This window comes from Sander vitreus, chromosome 17, assembly GCF_031162955.1.
Source record: "Sander vitreus isolate 19-12246 chromosome 17, sanVit1, whole genome shotgun sequence".
Taxonomy (NCBI): Eukaryota; Metazoa; Chordata; class Actinopteri; order Perciformes; family Percidae; genus Sander; species Sander vitreus.
In genome coordinates, this window is record NC_135871.1 from 6,948,005 (window position 1) to 6,970,658 (window position 22,654).

At 43.4% G+C, this 22,654-nt stretch overlaps 1 protein-coding gene across 1 annotated transcript in view; it reads right to left on the minus strand.

Moving 5' to 3' along the window:
- adgra1b (adhesion G protein-coupled receptor A1b) overlaps window positions 1–22,654 on the minus strand; it is a 213,048-nt gene that overhangs the window by 111,814 nt on the left and 78,580 nt on the right. The window contains exon 12 of the mRNA XM_078273676.1: window positions 22,171–22,407. Coding sequence (XP_078129802.1) covers window positions 22,171–22,407 — 237 coding nt within the window. The remainder of the gene's footprint in view (window positions 1–22,170; window positions 22,408–22,654) is intronic.

Sequence of the window (22,654 nt, forward strand, 5' to 3'; positions counted from 1 at the left end):
GATTGTTTCACCTCGGACGCCTGAGAAAATTCCAGGTGTCCCCTCAAATACTGAGGAATTTCTACTCCTGCATCATCGAGAGCGTCCTGATGGGGAACATCACTGCCTGGTACAGAAACAGCACCGAACAGGACCACAAGGCCCTGCAGAGAGTGGTTCGCTCGGCTGAACTTATATAGGCGATAGGGCTGGATCCGAATATTCAAATATTCGCTCGATTGGTAGATTTTGGGATTCGTTATTTTGAAAAAACGTGCATGCAGGCTACAATTTACTGTGGTGTTTTGTCGGTATTAAGCATTTAGCTGCAGGCTAATTAATTCAGCACTATGTCGTCCAGAAATGTTGAGTTACAAGTGAGTTGTCTGATGTGTGTAGAGGTCTGTATGGTTATATTGTAGCTGCCTGGTATTTTCAGGCAATTTGATAAAAGGTAAACACAGTATTGCTGTGCATAATGCCAATACAGCGAGGCGCTGGCTGGCTGAGCATTCATTCACAAACACTGTGTCGGTTGTCACTCGTCAGGCAGTCCGGCAAAAACGCAGATCTTTCCATTTATTTTGAATGCCTGCAGCGAAACGTTTCCAATATTCGCTGTTGATAAGTACCGAAGCTTTGAAGCTCAAAAAATGGTATTTGGCACAGCCCTCAGCTCTGCTCTACCCTGTCCTAAAGGATATTTACACCAGGCCACGCAAGAAAAAGGCTAGGAGAAACATTGAAGATCCAAACCACCCAGGTAACAGCCTTTTCTCTCTGTTGAGATCGGGAAGAAGGTACATCAGGCCAGCACTGAGAGGCTCAGGAGGAGCTTCTACCCTCAGGCCACTGGGATCCTAAATGAGGACACTGCCCAAACCATGATCTTTTCCTAAATTTAACCATGTAGTTTTGTTACAATTCACAACGTCAACCAGATGTTTTAATCTGTTGCTGGTATGAGGACGTATTGGAACAAATGTAATAAAAAAGTAAGAAAATACATTTTTGTCTAAACGTTATTGAGAATGCAGTTGTCTTTTTTTTTAGGAGACGTGACTGGGAGCTGACGCCAAAAAGATTATGCAACTCAGGTAAGTAGGTATGGACTCAAAACTTCCATTCTGCCTCAAGATTTAGATTTACGCAGTTTTGGATGCTGGCTGTCATATCAACATCTGTTCGACGTCAGTTTGCAGGGATGCGGAGGAAGAACAGAATCTTTGTATGCGTCTCGTGGGGTGGCATATCAACGCAAGTCAACACACTCAAGTTATTAATTCTCGCATTTTTCTGCATGCCTGTCATGCCTCGAACTTGGGCAACCTGCTCGTGCAGCGTCCTAACGCTTTTAATTTACCTCTAATTACCTCTCTCATCCGGATGTAGGATGAGAGGATGAAAGCAGTTTGCTGTTTGGGGGGGGGGGGGGGGGGATGGTACAGGAAACAGAGGAGAAGGATTGCAAGGGACTCCCTGCTGCTGCATCCTACTTTTAGGAGGCGGAGCGTACTGTAGGACATGAAGGAGGGCAGAGGGAGGGAGAGAGGAGCATAGAAATGGGAGTCAATTGAGCTGTGATTTGTAGACCAGAAGCAAAGGTGGAAGATAAAGCAGGACAGGCCAGATTAACTAGCGCATGGGAGGCAAACTCAGCCAGTTGGCTCACCATCACTGCTTTTAGCCACATGAAAAGAGCCAGAGAAGAAGGATGAGGGCAGGAGGAGGGAGAGCAGGGAGTGAGAGGAATAGGTAAACTGTCTGTGTGTGGGTTTGGATTTGTGTACTAAAGTAGTATGTAAAGAAGTATGTATTAAAAAGGCAGAATAGTGTGTGTCAGAAGCAGAGCAGTTAGGGCTGGGCAACATATCGATATATCGATATGGGGATATGACACTAGGTATTGTCTTAAATTTCATATATATCGTTAAATGGTAAGTGTTGTCTTTTCCTGGTTTTAAAGGCTGCGTTAAAGTAAGGTGATGTCATTTTCTGAACTTACCAGACTGTTCTAGCTGTTCTATTATTAGTCTTGGCTATTATTAGTCTTAGTCATGATATATGTGTGTGTGTGTGTGTGTGTGTGTGTGTGTGTGTGTGTGTGTGTGTGTGTGTGAGATTATGAAACAGGGAAGAAGGGCAAGAGATCACACAACAGTGCAGATGTGAAATGCAGAAGGGGTTATTGGTGTCTAGATTGGAAAATGCCAATGTTGAAACATGCTTATTTATTAGTGGAGCGACGGGTCAAATAAGAGCCAATGAGAGGGCAGAGGATGATGAATGCCATCTGACTGTAGTGGAGGAGAAAGCCCAACTCATGATTAGGTCGTAATGACCTAATGTCATGTCAAACTGGAGGCACAGTTAGCTGGCCGATGATGAAATGTCAGCAGCTGTCACAGAAGTTGACAAAGTAATTTAAACGGCTAGAATCAGGACATGTAATATTTAGACGTATAATATTTATCTAGATAAAGTTGGCTTAGCGCGCATGGGGATTTTTCAGCTAAGTCTTGCCTTAAAAGTGCGAGTGACACACATAAACAGCTGGCAGCTGCCCAGAGCAACAGGCTTCCAATGCTGGCCAGTCTGGTGCTGGCTTCATTTGTCATTTAGGGAGGAAAGATGTTGCAGAGTTACACTGGGACATGAACCATATTGCTACTGTTGGCAGAGTATCTTTGTAGCAACAAAATCAACATCCACTTTCCAGGAAAACAGCCTTGTTTATAACAAATATTCAAACTTCAGTCTGAATAATAAGTGGCAGATTATTTTCTCAAGCCACAGACGACCATGTAATCATGCAAGTGGAGTTAAAACATGAAACAGCAGTAAGGGATGGGTGATATGGATGGAATTCTCTATCAAAGAAGATGCCATTTTTATATCACAACTAGTGCAGTGCCCGTTTGAAGCGCGTGCCTGTTCGGAACGGGCTGATTGCTTGGTTCCCAGTATTTTTTAGAGTAAATGTTTGTACCAAAATAGTTCTGTTTTTCAGTCTTCATTGTGGTGACGCTGCAGCTACGTTCTTCTGTTCCTCTGCTGTCTGCATGTCGGACCTTTGCGGGAGTCGGCCGACACACACACGCACAAACACTGGCGCACACACCAGACGCCAGCCACCACGTCACTTCTGTTTACTGATAGCTAGCGTTTAAATCAGGCTAATTAATTAGCTAGTAAGTGGTGATTTTGGCAGCCAGACTTCCAAAAGAAAGCACAATGAAATTAAATGTTAACCGATCATTAACCGTTGACCGACAAGCAGGAAACGGAGTCTCGGTTCATCGTATCCGTGGACAGCGACAGGCTTGTACCGGTGTGGATGCTTTGTGCATTGTCGGACACATGCACCACTACTCCTGAAACTGCTTGCGGGACTGACACAAGTCCACAGCGGCCCGTGGCATGTATGTCCGAGCCTCTCTCGAGCGCCTCCACCTGCAGGTTGTCAGCTGTGTGTCTGCCTGGTACACTCTCGGACGGCCGGTTAAGGCAAGTTAATTAGCGGTTAAGAAATAGATTGTATAGCCTATTTACATTTTTATCATGCAAAAGACGTTTTTTAAAACTTTAAACAAAAAAATAAAAAAATGCAGTGTCCGTCTTCGAATCACAAAAAAATTAATTATCGTTCATTTATCGAGCGCCGCTACGTTGGAGTTTAACCCGGTGGACGAGAGGGTCGCCTCCCTACGCCTGCGGGTTGTGGGGAGGAAAACTCTGACTGTTGTTTGTGCATATGCACCAAACAAGAGTTCGGAGTATTCTGCCTTCTTGGAGACCTTGAGTGGAGTCCTGCATGGGGCTCCAGTCGGGGACTCCATAGTTCTGCTGGGGGACTTCAACGCACACGTGGGCAATGATGGAGACACATGGAAAGGCGTGATTGGGAGGAACGGCCTCCCTGATCTAAACCAGAGTTGTTGTTTGTTGTTGGACTTCTGTGCTAGTCATGGATTGTCTATAACGAACACCATGTTCGAACATAGGGATGCTCATAAGTGTACTTGGTACCAGAGCCCCCTAGGCCAAAGGTCAATGATCGATTTTATAATTGTTTCATCTGATCTGAGGCCGTATGTTTTGGACACTCGGGTGAAGAGAGGGGCGGAGCTGTCAACCGATCACCATCTGGCGGTGAGTTGGGTCAAGGGGTGGGGGAAGACTCTGGACAGACCTGGTAAGCCCAAACGGGTAGTGCGGGTAAATTGGGAACGTCTGGAGGAGGCCCCTGTCCGACAGACTTGCAACTCACACCTCCGGCGGAGCTTTTCGTGCATCCCTGTGGAGGCTGGGGGCATTGAACCCGAGTGGACAATGTTCAAAGTTTCCATTGCTGAAGCTGCGGTGAGGAGCTATGGTCTTAGGGTCTTATGTGCCTCAAGGGGCGGTAACCCACGAACACCGTGGTGGACACCGGTGGTCAGGGAAGCCGTCTGACTGAAGAAGGAGTCTTTCCGGGATATGTTATCCCAGAGGACTCCGGAGGCAGTTGCAATGTACCGAAGGGCCCGAAGGGCTGCAGCCTCTACCGTGAAAGAGGCAAAGCAGCGGGTGTGGGAGAAGTTCGGAGAAGACATGGAGAAGGACTTTCGGTCGGCACCAAGGTGCTTTTGGAAAACCGTTCGCCACCTCAGGAGGGGGAAGCGGGGAACCATCCAAGCTGTGTACAGTAAGGATGGGACGCTGTTGACCTCAACTGAGGAGGTAATAGGGCGGTGGAAGGAGCACTTTGAGGAACTCCTAAATCCGACTAATACGCCCTCTATGGTAGAGGCAGAGCTGGAGGATGATGGGGGATTGTTGTCAATTTCCCTGGTGGAGGTTGCTGAGGTAGTTAAACAACGTCACAGTGGCAAAGCCCCAGGAATTGATGAGATCCGTCCAGAAATGCTTAAGGCTCTGGGTGTGGAGGGGTTGTCTTGGTTGACACGCCTCTTCAACATTGCGTGGAAGTCTGGGACGGTGCCTAAGGAGTGGCAGACCGGGGTGGTGGTTCCCCTTTTTAAAAAGGGGGACCAGAGGGTGTGTGCCAATTACAGGGGTATCACACTTCTCAGCCTCCCCGGTAAAGTCTACTCCAAGGTGCTGGAAAGGAGGGTTCGGTCGATAGTCGAACCTCAGGTTGAAGAGGAACAATGCGGATTCCGTCCTGGTCGTGGAACAACGGACCAGATCTTTACTCTCGCAAGGATCCTGGAGGGAGCCTGGGAGTATGCCCAACCGGTCTACATGTGTTTTGTGGATCTGGAGAAGGCATATGACCGGGTGCCCCGGGAGATACTGTGGGAGTACAGGGTGAGGGGGTCCCTTCTCAGGGCCATCCAATCTCTGTACGACCAAAGCGAGAGCTGTGTCCGGGTTCTCGGCAGTAAGTCGGACTCGTTTCAGGTGAGAGTTGGCCTCCGCCAGGGCTGCGCTTTGTCACCAATCCTGTTTGTAGTATTTATAGACAGGATATCGAGGCGTAGTCGGGGTGGAGAGGGGTTGCAGTTTGGTGGGCTGGGGATCTCATCGCTGCTTTTTGCAGATGATGTGGTCCTGATGGCATCATCGGCCTGTGACCTTCAGCACTCACTGGATCGGTTCGCAGCCGAGTGTGAAGCGGCTGGGATGAGGATCAGCACCTCTAAATCGGAGGCCATGGTTCTCAGCAGGAAACCGATGGAGTGCCTTCTCCAGGTAGGGAATGAGTCCTTACCCCAAGTGAAGGAGTTCAAGTACCTTGGGGTCTTGTTCGCGAGTGAGGGGACAATGGAGCGGGAGATTGGTCGGAGAATCGGCACAGCGGGTGCGGTATTAAATTCAATTTACCGCACCATTGTGACGAAAAGAGAGCTGAGCCAGAAGGCAAAGCTCTCAATCTACCGGTCAGTTTTTGTTCCTACCCTCACCTATGGTCATGCAGGCTGGGTCATGACCGAAAGAACAAGATCCAGGGTACAAGAGGCCGAAATGGGTTTCCTCAGGAGGGTAACTGGCGTCTCCCTTAGAGATAGGGTGAGAAGCTCAGTTATCCGTGAGGAGCTCGGAGTAGAGCCGCTGCTCCTTCGCGTCAAAAGAAGCCAGTTGAGGTGGTTCGGGCATCTGGTAAGGATGCCCCCTGGGCGCCTCCCTAGGGAGGTGTTCCAGGCACGTCCAGCTGGGAGGAGGCCCCGGGGAAGACCCAGGACTAGGTGGAGGGATTATATCTCCAACCTGACCTGGGAACACCTCGGGATCCCCCAGTCGGAGCTGGTTAATGTGGCTCGGGAAAGGGAAGTTTGGGGTCCCCTGCTGGAGCTGCTACCCCCGCGACCCGACCCCGGATAAGCGGACGAAGATGGATGGATTATTGTTCGAGGTAAAATGTTCAATTAATCGTGATTTCAGGTCATATCCTGCAGCCCTAACAGATAGTCTAGCTAGCTGTCTGGATTTACCCTGCAGAGATCTGAGGCGCTGTTAACCATAGTCCTCGGACATCCGTTCGAAAAGAGTGTCATCCGGCGGAATTTTGGTGGCAACGGAGCAATCCCGAAAGTGGAGCGACATTGATATAGACTAGGCCTGTCAACAAATTTAGCTGGACGATAAATTGTCCCAGAAATTATTGCGATAAACGATAATATTGGCGTTGAGAGACCGTTTTCATCTAATATAATGATAATAGCATAATAATGCAGGTACACCTTTTCAAAGATCAATACACTGGAATTGGAAGACATTTTAAATATCCACAATAAATGAACAAAACAACCAAAAACAATAAATAAAATGGACTCTCAGTCTCTGTTAACAAAAAATGCACTGGAATAAAAACCAAACACAATCAAAACGTTAACGTTACCTGAAAACAGCGTGTAGTTTCTTTTTAGCATCTCACCTCACACTTTCAGTCACTATGACCACTACTACGGTCAGAAAATTTTTGCCAAAATATGAACAATAACGTCGCTGTCAACAGGCTTATCTGCCCATGTTAGCTACCGAGCGTTAGCTTGAAACCTTCCAGCAAATAGACGGTACCCTAGGGTGCCGTTACCTGAAACCGGTGATTTAACGTCACCGCTCATTTTATACACAGTTTAACAATAAAACAAAATGCTGAGTGAACATTACTACGTTTTTCATGTTGTATGCACCCCCGCTAACCTGGAAAACTGTTTTAAAACAGCAACGTTAATACAGCGTGTCGGAGGAATACAGTGTTCTCCTGCAACGGGAGTCAGAGGCAGAGGGACCGTCACCGCAGCGTTCGCTAACGTTAGCTTCTTGGCTCATCTGGTAAATTCATCAACTTCAGTGTCCACAATGCTATTTTCCAATAAACTGTAGCTGTCATATTTCATGGGACCCGCGTGAGTGCAGTGAGTAATGCAGAGAACATTGCAAATCACCTACAGTATGTGTGTCTAAAGTCCTTGCTAAGAGGTTTTTTTTTTTTGTCAAACTACTATTCCCAAAGTCGATAAAGAACCTTCAGGCACAATATTGTGACAAAGTACATTATCTGAAAATCAATTAAAAAACTTTTAAAATGATTAAATTGTCAGACAGGTAGGCTATGTCTGTTTCTGCCTAATCCATCAAATACCTGACATATCAGTGTACTTCATCACATCGATGCAAAAATCATGTAGAAATCCAACGTTGTCAATAAGACATCCCTGCTCATTCATCTGCAACATTGTGAAATGGAAAGCTACAATAGAACACACACTGTACATATATTGTCTCATGTACATTGTCTACCCTTTAGTGGAGTTACATGTTTTTTGTGTAATCCTCTTTGTTACTGAATGCTCACAAAGGTCGACAGAAAATCTTGGCAAAATTACAAAATACTTTCTGATTGAACACCACAGTAACTTCCCATCTGTGACAAAAAGTTTGCATAATGTATTAGCTACAAAAAACAGACTGTATCTCAACTCTTTTTACCAATTTTGTAATGAATTTTTCCATACTTTAATGAGACCTGTGCACACAAAATGGTCCTGAACCAAAAAAAAATAAATAAATTAAAGTAACTTTAAAACATACTGTATGTGTTTGGCCTTTTGGCTCTTTGTCTGCCATGTAACAGAAGCCAGCAAACATTCTGACTTTGAATAGCATTGACTCAGTGGCCTGCACCAACCTGTGTAAATATACCGCAGCACTGAAATGAAAGCCGAAATGACATCCTCAGTTTTTCATACCTGCCTTGATTTGTGAACTCGGAACCTAAATATCTCTCCACTGCCAGTTTTACCAAAGCTGAATTTTTCCATTTCATATTACACTGTGAAACGTCTCTGCTCATTCGAGGTGACGCTATTACGAGTGATGCAGGTTTACAGTGTGGCTACGGACAGGGGGAAATCTTTACCATACTCTCTTAGACATGATTACAGAAGACACCATTAAGATGCAGATACAATATAATTGAAAATGACCTATTTTTCAAAGGATGATTTTTCCTGAAGCGATGGGCAGGCATGAGCTGCCGATTCTACAGTAGCTGGCTGAGAATATGGTAAAGCTCGCCTGCTAAGAGTGTGACACACCACAGAGAAAATCTGATCTTGGCTAAATGTATGAAAAAAAAGAAAAGAAAAAGAAGACAGCCAGTGATGAGCAAATACGTCCATTCCTCCCCTCAGTTTGGTGCAGAGTGAGAAAAAACATTGTTGTGCAGCAGTTAAAGACTGCATCGGAGGCTTGGTGCGTACTGCACTAAACTCCACAGCACAGTATCCTGCATGATTCAACAAAACGTTTGGTGAAGTAAGCTAAAGGACATTGGGGTGGGGCAGAAAGGAAAGTGAATGGATGGGTGCTCCATGTGTTCTGATAAAAGTGGCCTCGGTGCTCCATGGGTAGATTTTCAGAAAAGATGGGATGGTACGAATGATTCAGTTGGGGACAACTTCGTCCAGCACACATTCTGCACAGGAAGTAAAGGATTAACTCCTCTGCTCCTTTACAAAGGGAAAATAAATCTCTGTCTCTCATTCAGTGGAAATAGACAGAAGTCCCCAAGGCCTGCTGATCTCCAGCCAATGATAAGACAATTTCTCTTTCTCATTCTCCTGCTCCTAGTATCACTCTCCCTTGTTCCCCACTAAGTCTCTCCACTTCTTCACTTTCCACTCTATTTTTCCGGGATGTGTCCACCTGTCTGTTTCTACTCCTTCATTTGTTACTTTCTGCTGTATCGCATCCTTTCTCGTTCTTTTTTCAATTCCAGTTCTCTTTTTGTCTCCCACCCTCCACCTCCTCTCAACTGCCTTCCTCTCGTATGATGTGTTTAGCATTCAAGGCCTCTCACTGCCGCATCACAGGCCTGTTTGTTTCACCGAGCTGCAAAGAGAGAGAAAAATAAGATGCGATTCCTCAGGGACAAAGTCAAATTTCTATATGGCTTCTCACTGTGGACCATAATGCATCTGCATAGATGTGTAGCCACATACGCACAGATGTGCAACATTCATGTCTTTGCATACGCAAACACAACGTGTAGCAAGCATGCATATATATATATATATATATATATATATATATATATATATATATATATATATATATATATATATATATAAATATTTCCACAGTTAAAGACACACGCAGGCATGCATGTATGCTTTCAGATTTATACACCCACCGACACACTGAAGACGGCACACATGCACAAACCACCCACTATTCATTATGAACATGAACTAATAAAACCTTAATACCCATCCAATGTTAATGTCTGTTGCCATTTTACTTTGACGCTTAAATACAGTTCAACGCCCATACAATTAACCTCCAGTCGTTCGCATGTCAAATATGGAGGGAAGATTTCCTCAATCTGTGCCCCCTCCTCACAGAGACGCAGGTCAACGAGCTAATGGAGAGTCCTTGGCCTGCTCGTGTTGGAGTTTAGTACTTTAAATCCTCCATAGCTTATGAAAACACTGTACCCTACATCCCTAACATATTCCAATTAGAAGGAAATTATCAAGATATTAAGCATTCACATTCATAACGCCATGTTTACTGTATCGGGACAAACTGGGTCATGTTTGGTTGTCTTAGATGCCTGTGCTGACATAGAGGATTCGTTTACTGTGCGGCAGCCCTACCCCCCGGCTCTCTTCTGCTGCAAACGTGTCCCTTGATGGAGTCTTAACCTGGAGGGTGGCAGACGCATACACACATTTAAACACACCCTCACACCAAAAAAGCACAAACACATCCACATACAAATAAAAACAAACACACGCCCACGCAGAGCAGGCTGGTTGTAATTAAAAAAGCAGTGGAGCTCTGTGGAGCAGAGAGAGGCTATCTGAGGAGAGAGGGAGGTGGGAATACTCCACCCGTGCTGGCTAAGGGCTTCCACTAATTACCTGTCAATGACAAGGAAGACGGAGATCTAAAGTGGTAAATATTGTCCCAAACTGTCATCCTCAGTGAACCATACACTCTGCAATTCAGTTCAAGGATAATGCCCACTGACTTAGTAAATAAAATAAGGTGCCATATGTTTGTGTAATTTAGGCATAATTACTTCTGAATCTGTTCCAAACAAAGTGACACTGTGGTATTCAACAGTGTGATACCAACTAAAGGTCAGCCATCAGACACGCAGTAATCAGGCAAGATGCTAATAAACACTATGCTTTTTTTTCATTCTAATAATTTTTTTTGGATGTGAAGCAGACAAAGAATGTAATTTGTTGATGTATATAAAAAAAAAGTAGTTACCTTTAAAATATGTTGATTGAGTTCATAACTGATGTATACATATCAATGACTTCAAAGCCAACCGAGAAATGCCTGCCAAGTCTTACATTTCATGATTGTAATGAACGATGTGGAGGCTCCGTGGCAGGTAATCTCTATAAACAGACATCTGCATATGGATGCAGAATCTTTTCTGTGATTGGCAGAAATGCAATCTTGGAACCCATCGGCTATTGTCTGATGACAATTAAGCTTTTTTTTTTTTTTTTGTTATGTAACTGCATCCATTTGCAGATAGCTGTCTGCATATGAATAGGAATTGCGTATGAAGTTGCTAATTGGACCCGGTGCATGGAACAGGAAGTCCCGTAATAGGATTCCAATATCTGAAATTGGAGAATCATGGAATGTGAATGGGAGGTATTATCTTGCTTACACCGTGGTCACTTGGTAACAAAATGCCATATGTAATCAAATTCAAAATACCAGTTGTTAATTGACTAATTTAAAGTGCTCATATTATGCTCATTTTCAGGTTCATAATTGTATTTAGAGGTGGTACCAGAACAGGTTTATGTGGTTGAATTTTCAAAAAACAATGTGTAGTACACACTGCTGCAGCTCCTCTTTTCACCCTGTGTGTTGAGCTCTCTGTTTTAGCTACAGAGTGAGACATCAAACTTCTGTTCCATCTTTGTTGGGAGTCGCACATGTGCAGTAGCTAGGTAAACACTGCTAGCCAGTCAGTTGCAGAGTATGAGTGCGTGCCACGCTAGCAGCTAGGCGAGCATTATAACGTGTGTTACAAAGTGACGAGCATTCGTCACGGAAGTAAAGGCTGGACTACAATAGAGCTGTTTGGAGCAGTTTGTGAACAGTGTTTTCTGTTGGAGATGGTAAGTCCCTTTGGGGTGGACGTTGGGCTTTTTCACTTTGTAAGCCTATAACGTGGACAAAAAACATATAAAACACAATAAAGGAAAGGGGAAAAAGCCAAAAAGCATAATATGAGCACTATTTTATCTCGCTTTTCTGTTGTAAATATCGTTAAATATAGTTTCTGTACCTCAGAATTAGTTCCACTTGCGTTGGGAACCAATGTGTTGAACTATTTTGAATAATCTAATAAAACCCTTGCATTTGCACCATAAATACCCAGTGACAACTGTCAATCACCTAAATATATACAACCTAGCGTTGAAAACATCACCTAGCCTGACCTTTTTTAAGCTCAAACACACAAGAAAGCTTTGAGTGTGAGATTTTTTTTATCTGTGCCAAATATTTGTTCACAAATTCTTGCAGATAGTGTTCATATTTTAAATATTTGAAGCAACAGTTCGAAAGCCGACTTTCTACTGTGTGTGAAGACAAGAGAAGGTATATGTTTTTCTATGGTGACTTTTTTTGGAAACGTTCAATAAGCAAAGCATTTGCTAGGTCAGATTATTCCCTACCAATTAGGTTTTAGGCAGACCTTTGAAACAGTATGTGCTAGATAAGAAGGGGTTCTGCTATCAAATAAAGTGACTCAGTGACTATTGAACAATACTTGTTCATTTACATATACTACATTTGTGCAATGTTGTTAGATTAATATGTGGGTGAGATGCTCTTCACACAGAAATGTCAAAATAGAATCTTACTGGGAATCTGAGAAACATAGGATGCCTCTCGTATTTGTTTGAGGTTATAAAACATGTAAAATGTCAAGTATGACACTGTAATTACTCCACTTAGTTCACTTAACGCAGGTAAATGGAACATCAGGTCAGCATTTAAATATTCAGGCATGATTTGAGCATGCACACTTGTCTTATTCAGATACATTCATAGCAAGTGGATAATGATTGAACTACAATCTGACACTGATTGCTTTCTTTGTCTACCTGTACACACAATGACACTTGCTTTTGTGTGATCAGCAACAGTCAATAAGAGAATGACTAGCTCGATAAACAAGTCTCCTTTTTTAATCAATGTGTGTCTTACATACAGACGCACAGAAAAGGATCTTTTTAGGCACAGTAGCGGCAAGGCATGACTATCGGATGAATTGCTTTGATATTTGGTACGAGCATCAATCCTTGTTATTACAATCAACCCTTATGTAGTCTATATCTATGACGTTCCACTTCCGGGATTGCTCCGGTGCTGCCGGAAATTCTGCCAGATGTCACTCTTTACGGCTTGATGTCCGTTACCTTCTGCTTTCTTTGTGTTGTAATTCTAAACTCCAGTGGATTTATGAGGACTATGGTTAACTGCTCCTCAGATCTCTGCAGGGTAAATCCAGACAGCTAGCTATAGACTATCTGTCCAATCTGAGTTTTCTGTTGCACGACTAAAACAACTTTTGAACGTACACGTTCCACCAAAACAAGTTCCTTCCCAAGACTATTTTGCAGAGGCACTGTTGCTCCGTCCGGCGCTTAGTGCCGCCAAAGACGATTGTGATTGGTTTAAAGAAATGCCAATAAACCATAGGACGTTTACCCCATCCCAGAATGCTGTGTGGACTAGCCAGACCCTCCTCCGCAGCGCTGTGGAGGAAGGTCTGGCAATGCGAGACTAACCCTCATGTGACTTCAGGTGATTCCCTGACTTTTTATCTAGTTCCACCAGCAAGTCAAAGGTTTCACATGCTGTATACTATAAAATATCTCAACATCTATTTAATGGATTGGCACAAACCCTTAAAACACACATTCACGGTCCTTAGAGGATGAATGCTTATGACTTTGGTGACTTTCCCTCTAGCGACACCATGAAGTCGACATGTGTGGTTTTGATTGAAATGTCTCAGCAATCATTGGCAATTGGATGGATTGCTATGAAATTGGTCCAGAGGCCTGTACTACGAATCAAGATCAACATGCCCTGGATTTATTTCAGTTACCCGGCTTCACCAAACCTAACAATCGCGGTCCCGCATAACCTGTGTCACGACGGTGGTTATCAACTAGTTCGGTCAACCCAGGGTTTCCCAATCCAGTGATGCGAGCGTTCACATAAAAGAGGCGGTGTTTGCACAGCACGACCAATCGCAAACATCTACCAGGGCCGCATATTTTACATAAGAAGAGCAAACTATAATTCTACATAAATATGAAAAACACCGACACGGGTTTACAGGCAAAACGCAATACAGTCGCTGCTTCCTAAAACGGGAAGGAAAGTTGGCAAAAAAATAGCCGACGCTGTAAATGCGTAAATCACAACGCTTATCAATATCACCCATCAGTCAGGCACAAGATCTGACCATAATTACACTTGTGCTTTCCATAAACTGTCGTTGCTTTAGCCTATTATTTCAGTGGCAACCCTGGCAGTGCAGTGGTAAGCGATCGTGAGAGCAAATAAAAAATATAAAAACATAATTCAAACCGATGTGTCGCATTGGCAACACACGGCTCAAGAAGCCGACAAATAACCTATACATAGGCTAATTCCCTGCGCTGAAAATCTATATCTGTCATAAAAATACCAATCAGTGAATGTTAACAGGGTTGTCGGTCTCTAAATGTTTTAACTTTTCTGAGCGCACCTCTCTCTCTCTCCGCCCACCGAGCTCCAGATCTTCTAAGAACGGTGACGCTCTCACCGTTATCAACCGAGTATTGATTGGTCAGTAGGCGGTGCTTTAACACCGGTTGATCTCTAACCTCCAACATAACCTGCTCCCGACCAGGTTAGGTGTTCAGCATAAGTTACCACGGCGATTGAACTGATCCACCGTTGTGATACAGAAAACCCTGGGTTGAACCTGAAGTTACCTCATTAACGCCAAATCTTGCTTCGTAGTACAGGCCTCAGATGTTAATTATACCCTCAGGCTGAATTGCAATAACGCTGGTGATCTCTTAAATGTTCATCAATGTTCAATACTTTGGTTTATGATGAAACACTTCTGAACATTCCTATCATCTACAGCTGTACTTTGTGTATGGGCTAATTGGTTTTGCTAAAGCTATTATGTTAATGCAAACAACACCAAATTAAGATGGTAAACATTATACCTGCTAAACATCAGCATGTTCACATTGTCCTTGTGGGCATGTTTGCATACTGAGATAACCATTTAAATTATAGCTTCAATATGCCTGAAAACGGCAAACACACAGACTCCTTTCCCATTGCCAGCAGATGAGAGGATCCTGTGTTTTTGTTTTTTCTGGTGTGTCATCTTCAGTGTCACGAAACAAACTGTAAAAACGGGGTTAGTGGTCTAAACAGTGGAACGCAGCATGGAGGCCAGTGAAAATGTTACGGTGATTACTTCTATATCTGTTACTTATTCTGTCTCTCTTTTTAAAACACAGTGCCGACTAATTTAGAAGGTTGTAAGAACGAAAATCTGTGGCTGAGACGATTAAGAGTCATAGAAGTTACCGTGAAAGACGACAAGCTGTGGGGAAAATAAGTGTGTTCACCAGGGTGTCATGTTTCCAATACTGCCGATCGGAGCTGGAGCAGATAAATACCCTTGACTACCGCAGAGTCAATTGTCCCGGGCAGGGTGTGATTTGTGAAGAAAGCAGAGCTTTTTGCACAACAAAACAAAACATGTAAGAATTAAATCCCCCTTTCAATACCATGGATAGTGCCACTCTGCCAGCCATCCCAAAACACTTATTTATGAACTTCGATTTCCAATAGAAAATAATCTCAAAATTAACATAAAACACAGCACTTTCAAGCCGGAGAGCGGAGTTCACTATGCGGCGAAAACAAAATACTTTCACCCAGGAAATGCTCTCTTTCTTCGGGAGTGTTTTAATCCAAATCTGATCTTTTTCCTACACTTAATTAGTCGTTTTGGTGCCTAATCTTAACTGTCATCGGCAATGACGGCCACTTTTTCTTGCTTAACTCAACTCCCATTGGCCCCTGAAAGGACCGGGCGGCTAAACACATGCAGCTGGTAGCCGGCGTCCCGGAGCTCTGAAGCTGCTAAATACAACCAGCAACTGCTGCTCGGACTTTATCGTTCTATGGCACTAATGTTCACGTTACACGTCACAGCACTTTTAGTTTAAAATACTTCTATTTTAGGTATATAATTAATATACATATTACATATATATGGTCATACATAACATACATATGGTCTAGGCTATTGGTGAAGTAGATGACCACTTTAAGGGGGGGGGTACATCGAGCAGAGGCAGGGATATATAGAAATCCCACGCATCCCCCCTAGCAAATCGCACCCTGGTCCCTGGAATGAATGCCGATTCTGATGAAAGACAAAAGCCAGATGTTATTGGGTGTTAGTGTTGTTTTTGTCCAGTGGGAAAGGGGCTTTAAAGAGCTGCTAGTGTGGCTGTAGATTCTTAAATCATCAGCCTGAAGACAGCCAGTATTGGATCCCTTTCTTTTGTCACATAAGCTGACGGACTACATTTGGCAGGCACCAACAGAGTGAAGATGTCAGCACAGCTGTTCTTCCAACACTAGGTTGGTTCAGTACATTTGAATGTGTTTCCAGGGTGGAACACCTATGCTGCTTCAGTAGTTGAGAGACTAATAGGCCTAGTTAAGATTTCTTCTGTGGTATATTGGTGTTTGTTTGGTGGCTAACGGAGAGCGACAAGAAACATTTGGGAGAAAGAAGAAGAAGACATGACACAGTCCAGACCGGACTCATTACATCAGACCACTGGGATGCTCATGATACTCGTGTGATTTATGGATTCTATTGAAGCCCCTGAAGTTTCTCCCTTTTTACGTACAAGTACAACAGTGACAGTATTATTAATGTTAAGCCGAGGAAGAGAACTTAAAGAAAGGAAAATATACAGTTTAGTTTCCTCTTTCTTTTGACCTTCCTCTGTAACAATCAGACAAAATGTATCTGTGAAAATACAGAAAATCAATCAGGAGAAATGCGTTTGCAATAGAGTGCATTACCTAAGTTGCTAATGTTGTAAGGCTGTTTAATTACGCCGCTTTTAGGCAAGGTGTTGGCACAGCAGGGCCATATGCTGTGTGTCTTAGTCCAGTTGGACCCAAATGGCTCTAAACGGTGCTGAGTTTCTACCAGTGAGACAGAGAGCAGAACGCTTAGCCAGTCAGTTACATGAGGATGGAGGGGACAGCCAAGCCAAGTTTATGGGGAAATCTGCAGGTTTTTAGGAGCTAGCCTATCAATCACTTTTAAAGCACTTTTCTAAAGGTTTGTGTGCCACTGTTCTAGTTAATGACACTCAGGCCGACTGCTGTTGACATAGACACTGGAAGTTAATAAAGACGTGTGTCAACGTCATACAAGCTTATACGAGCTAACTGATTTGGTGCATATATAATTCAATGACAAATTACAATCTTGACAAATAACTTAACGGTCGATATTTTGGCCAACAAAATGATAAGCAAAATTTACAAAATGGATCATGATGATGTGCCAACGAGAATTATTAATTTTTTTCTGACTGTTTGTATTTTTGTTGTTTCTCCTTTGCTGGATAACAAGCAATGGTCTATTGCAGCCTTCACAGTAAGCTGTTAAACTGAGCAGTGTTATACAGGCTGACTGATGAGTCATAGGGGGCTGTGTGTGTGTGTGTGTGTGTGTGTGTGTGTGTGTGTGTGTGTGCATTTCTTTCCGTCTCCTGATATAAAAAATATTTTTTTGAGTTTGTACTCACACATGCCACCTTCCTGGTGGGAGAAAATATGTTCACACAACAGCCCTTCTCCTTAATTCAGAATGGCTGCTCATGTCATTGTAGTCTTTAACTGCAGATGATCTGACGTGATATCTCCTACTACATCTCCTGTATACTTCTGCTTCACATGGTGGTTTTGGTATTAACTGGATGTATCCTTTAGTAGGTGTATAAGCTTTACATCATCCCCCAACTGTACATGGCGCTAACACCATTGTCAATCACTATGGTGATTGGTCTCAAACAACGATGAGACGGCCTACAGGGAGGAGGTCCAGCACCTATTATCGTAGTGCACTGACAACAACCTGGATCTCAACATCAAGAAGACCAAAGAGCTCATTGTGGACTTCAGGAAGTCTAAAGCTAGCACACCTGATCAAGAAGGCTCACCATCGTCTCTTCTTTCTGAGGAGACTCAAGAAGGTCCACCTGTCTCCTCAGATCCTGGTGAACTTCTTCGCTGCACCATCGAGAGCATCCTCACCAACTGTGTCACAGTTTGGTATTTTTCCGATTATTCCGACCACATAACGCCGTATCTCGGAATGTTAACGACAATGAAAAATTATTTGTGTATCTGGCCCGTGATTTGGATCCGCTCCAAAATGTAATGGGTTCTTCCTTGGCCCATGCTACATCCTTCAACTAAATTTCACGAAAATGAGGCCTGTAGATTTTCCGTAATCCTACTGACCGACAAACGAACGAACAAACAAAAACATAACCTCCTTGGCGGGGATTCTTTAGTCAAAAACAGTGTTAATTAAAGAATCAACATTTAACAACCAGATATAGATTATTCTGGTAAACAAAGCACTTCTCGTCACATTAATCTCATGTATCAGGCAGACTGTAGCCTATAAAGCAGGGAAAACTCTGGGCTTCTTCTAATACATTCAACTGTTGGTGGCACAGCTTGAGCCACATGCTCATCGCTCAGTTGACTCTTGACATTGCATTATGCAATTAAATTAGATTATTAATTCCATTTCAGTGCATTGTATTCACACCTACATTATTTAACCTCTTGATTTGCTTAGTGTTGGGTAATAATAGTAATAATAAGGGCATTAGTGAGCGAGTTGTCTCGCATCTACTGTATATGAAGCTAAAAGTTCAATCAGGAAGATCTTCATGCTTACTCTATAACTCAAATCAGCTGAGTGAGGACATTCACACCTTCAACAGAAGCAAAGAATACCATCAAGCTACTGGCCTGAAAGCCATTTCTGCATGTGGTGTTTGGATTACACGTAACAAGTTTTAATACTAACTTTGTGAAATTCCGAAAGATATTGTTGCAGGGTGGTGATACCTCAAACCTTTTATAGACTGTTGAAGTCACTTTCGTGTCCCACAACAATTAGCATTTAAGTGCTCTCGAGTAGGGCACCGCTCTTCACCCCACAACTTTTGAAGAGGAGCAGGGGCTGTGGAAGCTGGGCAGCGTTAGGTGTGAGAGTGTGAAGCGCCCAGGGAGGACAAACTGTGTTCATTCTGCATGTTAAATGAGGTGGAAATAGTATTACACTTCTTAATCTCACACTCAAAAACTGACCTTTATAGAGATTTTATTTTCCTCAAAAAACTACCCAAATGTAGTCCCTCAAAGCAAGAGTGCTACCAAAAAAAACTCTGTCCCCCCCTAATGAAATGCCAAAACGCAGAATAAAAGCAGCACATTTGCAAAATCTCAGCACAGCCAGTGGATTCATTCCAATGATATCTCTTTTTATTTTAGACTGTGCAGAATGATTCTGCAATAATATATCTTTAAAGCATCGTCCTCTTAGGTCAATATGTTTATATAATAGATAAGTCATACTCCTTTTGAGTCTGATTGAAATTAAATGTGTGTAACCCTCTCGCTACCTACAAGCACTCCCCCAGACTCCTGCTGTGAATTGGGAACGTCATTTATTTGATGTTCTTGTCAACGTGCCTTGTTAAATTAAGATAAAAGTAATGGAGACACATTATGGCTTTAGCCTATAATGTTACCTATCTAACTTATCTAACCTACTATTATTATGATTTATTATGATTTCTCCCTGCCAGCTAGCCAGTGATACAGTAATGATCCCCAGTCTTAATGTAAGTCAGTAATGTATACATAATACCACTGCTTTGTACTGGTGATACAGGTAATGCAGTCAGGAGTGATTGTCTGGAGAGGCAATTACACAGCACATCCTCATTTTTTGCATAACATGATGGAAAGCCTCTAATATAGAAAATTAGCTTTCTTGCTCTAAGAACTGCAGAGACACAAGCATTCGTCTAACATCACTCGGAGAAAAAAAGTAATTACAGGCAGCATCAATGCATGCAATGTTAAACTTCAGAGAGGTGAATACAAGATAGGAGTTTTCTTTCTTACATGTACATCTTTTATCTGCTGCTTTAAGAGAAACACTCTTTTTGAGATTAGGCAACGATTAGACGCCTTGGAGTCAGGGTCCAAAATTACCTTTTTGCTCTTTCTGCCAATGGCTGGCAAACTGAAAAATTACCGGCCAAAATGTTTATTAACCGGCCATAAATCTGCATTGAAGATATAATGTCATTAAAACCACTACACCTCATTGTATTACTGCTGCTATCAACCGTCTACATCCTTGACGTTACACTTCCCCGGTGTTGCTCCGGTGCTGCAGGAAATTCCACCGGATGCATGTATTGTCTGTTTCCTTCCGCTTTCTTTGTGATGGAATTTTAAATTTGGTTGATTAATATGGACTATTTTTGACTGCTCCTCAGATCTCTGCAGAGTAAATGGAGACAGCTAGCTAGACTATCTGACTTTTCTCTCGCACGACTATTTTGCAGCGGCTCAGTGTGGAGCTTAGTGCCGCCCATAACGATTGTGATTGGTTTAAAGAAATGCCATTAAACCAGAGCATCTTTTTTTTTTTTTCAAAAGCGAGACTACTGCTGTCATAACAAAGCTGATTTCTCCCCACCCCCTTATCTGTGAAGCCCCACTTCTCGGTAATTTTTTTTTTTGACCACGCTTCCACCATGCTCTTCATTTTTTCTTTTTATGCTAGGTCAATCTACTCCGGTAATGTGCAGCCACCAGGGACATAGTACAAAATTCTGGACCTCATTCTCTATGAGCCCCTTTCCGCATCCACAGCTATTCATTCTAGTTTTATTTTTTATTTACTCAGTCCCCTTTTCCTAGTCCAACGCCCCGGGCCCCCCACGTACTTGCAGACTCTCTTTGCTATTAGCGCGAAATTCTCCTCCGACCGGTGCCACTGGTAATCAAGCCGAGTAGCGAGCTCAAAGTAAGCATAACCATAGCACAGTGGACAGCGAGAGTCAATCAAAGAATTGCGATACAATTATTGACGGTCATATGTTGCAAGGCGCCACCAGTGTGCAGATGCAAAACAAAATGTGGTAAATCAACTTGTGTGTTGTAGTGACGTAGACCTATAAGTATTTCAGCCAACTGCCCGTGTTTGACGGGTACTAATTTTGGACCCTGCTTGGAGTGCACCACACGTCACAACATTCTTTTGTGAAAAGCCAAATCCACCGTACTGGGAGTTTCATGTTCGAGTATGATACTCAAGGACACAGTGCCAAGACTCAGGGTTATGCCAAACAACCCAGCTTTTACACACTTTAACTTGACAGTGTAGAGAAACCTGTCAAAACTAGGAAGAAGAAAAATGTTTTCTCCACATCTGCCCACACAAGTCCATGTGGAAATTGTCAAATGTTGATTTTGAGCAAAGTTGAGGAGTGGCCTCTCAAACTGCAATATTGTCCTCCCCATGATACAGCTGACTTAGCTCGCTTCCAGAAACACACACTTACATACAGTATATGCACACATTCTACACATAGCCTGAAGCTAAAACTAAAGGCTGTAATTGCTGACAAAACGGCAGAGACCTGACACCGTCTCACCACCGAAGAAGATGAGGAGGGAAATGAAATAAGCATGCAGACTGAAAGACAAACACACACCCATGCACTCTCTCCCGCTGATACACACTGACATGCACAGACAGGGTACACCCGCATGCACACTGATGAATTCATCGGCGGAGTGAATAGCTAGAGGGTGCAAACTGTTCAAATGTTTCAGAACTATGCCACTTCAGTGCCAGGGGATGTTGAATGTTTTGCCTGCCGTCTGCAGATGTACAGTGTCCCTCGTCTGTTGCCGTGGTATTTCTCATTTGGGATGGCTACAACCAAGCCATGGTGGGGCGTAGTTGATTTAAAGTGACAGGGACGCAAGGCCATCTTATTCATCACAGGGGAGTGGCCGGCATTCACTGACTACCAAATTGCCGTCCTATTTGCAGGCCCTGCCCCTACTACAAACCCACCTATCACCAGCTGATATATGGTGTGCCAACAAACCCAAACAAGGTGTCATCTTGCCGGGACAAATAGGCAACAACAGACTTAACGGCAGGTGGTAATCCGTCCCGCATGCTTCAACTGTGTAGTGTTGGAGAATTCATTTTATCGTGCCCACGAGCTGCTGTACAAGCTGTTCTCTCTTTCTCATATTTTATTTCCCTCTCAGTTGCTTTCTCCTCTGTTAAGAGCATCTTCCCTCCTCCTTCTCTCACATTTGCATTTGAACACAGTGTCAAAAAACATAAAAGTGTGTGGCCTTTAAAAAATAAAACCCGGTGGGAGGTGAGAAAGAGAAGCCCACATTGACCGTTGTTTGCAGACCTCAGGCTGGATTCAGTGGATTTTGCCGACAGTGCCGAACAAAAGAACGGCATATTTTGGAAAGTTTCACACCATTTATTAACTTTTGCCTTACCTTGCTGAGCTGACTGGCTGGTGAGCCACTGTTGTTGACAGTGTGGCATTTGAAGTTGAGCAACGATTCCCCCACGGCATTACGCTCCCTGCCCGTGTCCTTGTCAGTGCGGGAGGGACTGTCAGGGAGGGCCGAGGTGGCGGATGATGAGGGGGGCCGTTGAAGTGCCGTACAGGACAGACCGAGGAAGTTAGCCGGGTGGATCAGAAAGGCCTCCAGAGCTATGTTAGCAGATACCTGGGGGGGGTGGTGGTGAGGAGAGAAGGAAGGGTTGGAGGGTGGCGGAAGAGATTTTTATATTAGTCATTAAGCAGATGCTTTTATCCCAAGTGACAGCAGAGAGGGGAAAAAAAAGACGGAAGCGAAAAGAAACAAAGGAAGCAATTTATCTTTTTCTTGCCTTATTCTAGCTATCTGCTCGAGCCAAATTAACTTCTGATTATTCTAGGCTGCAAGAAAAAAAAAGGTAAAGCTATGGGACATT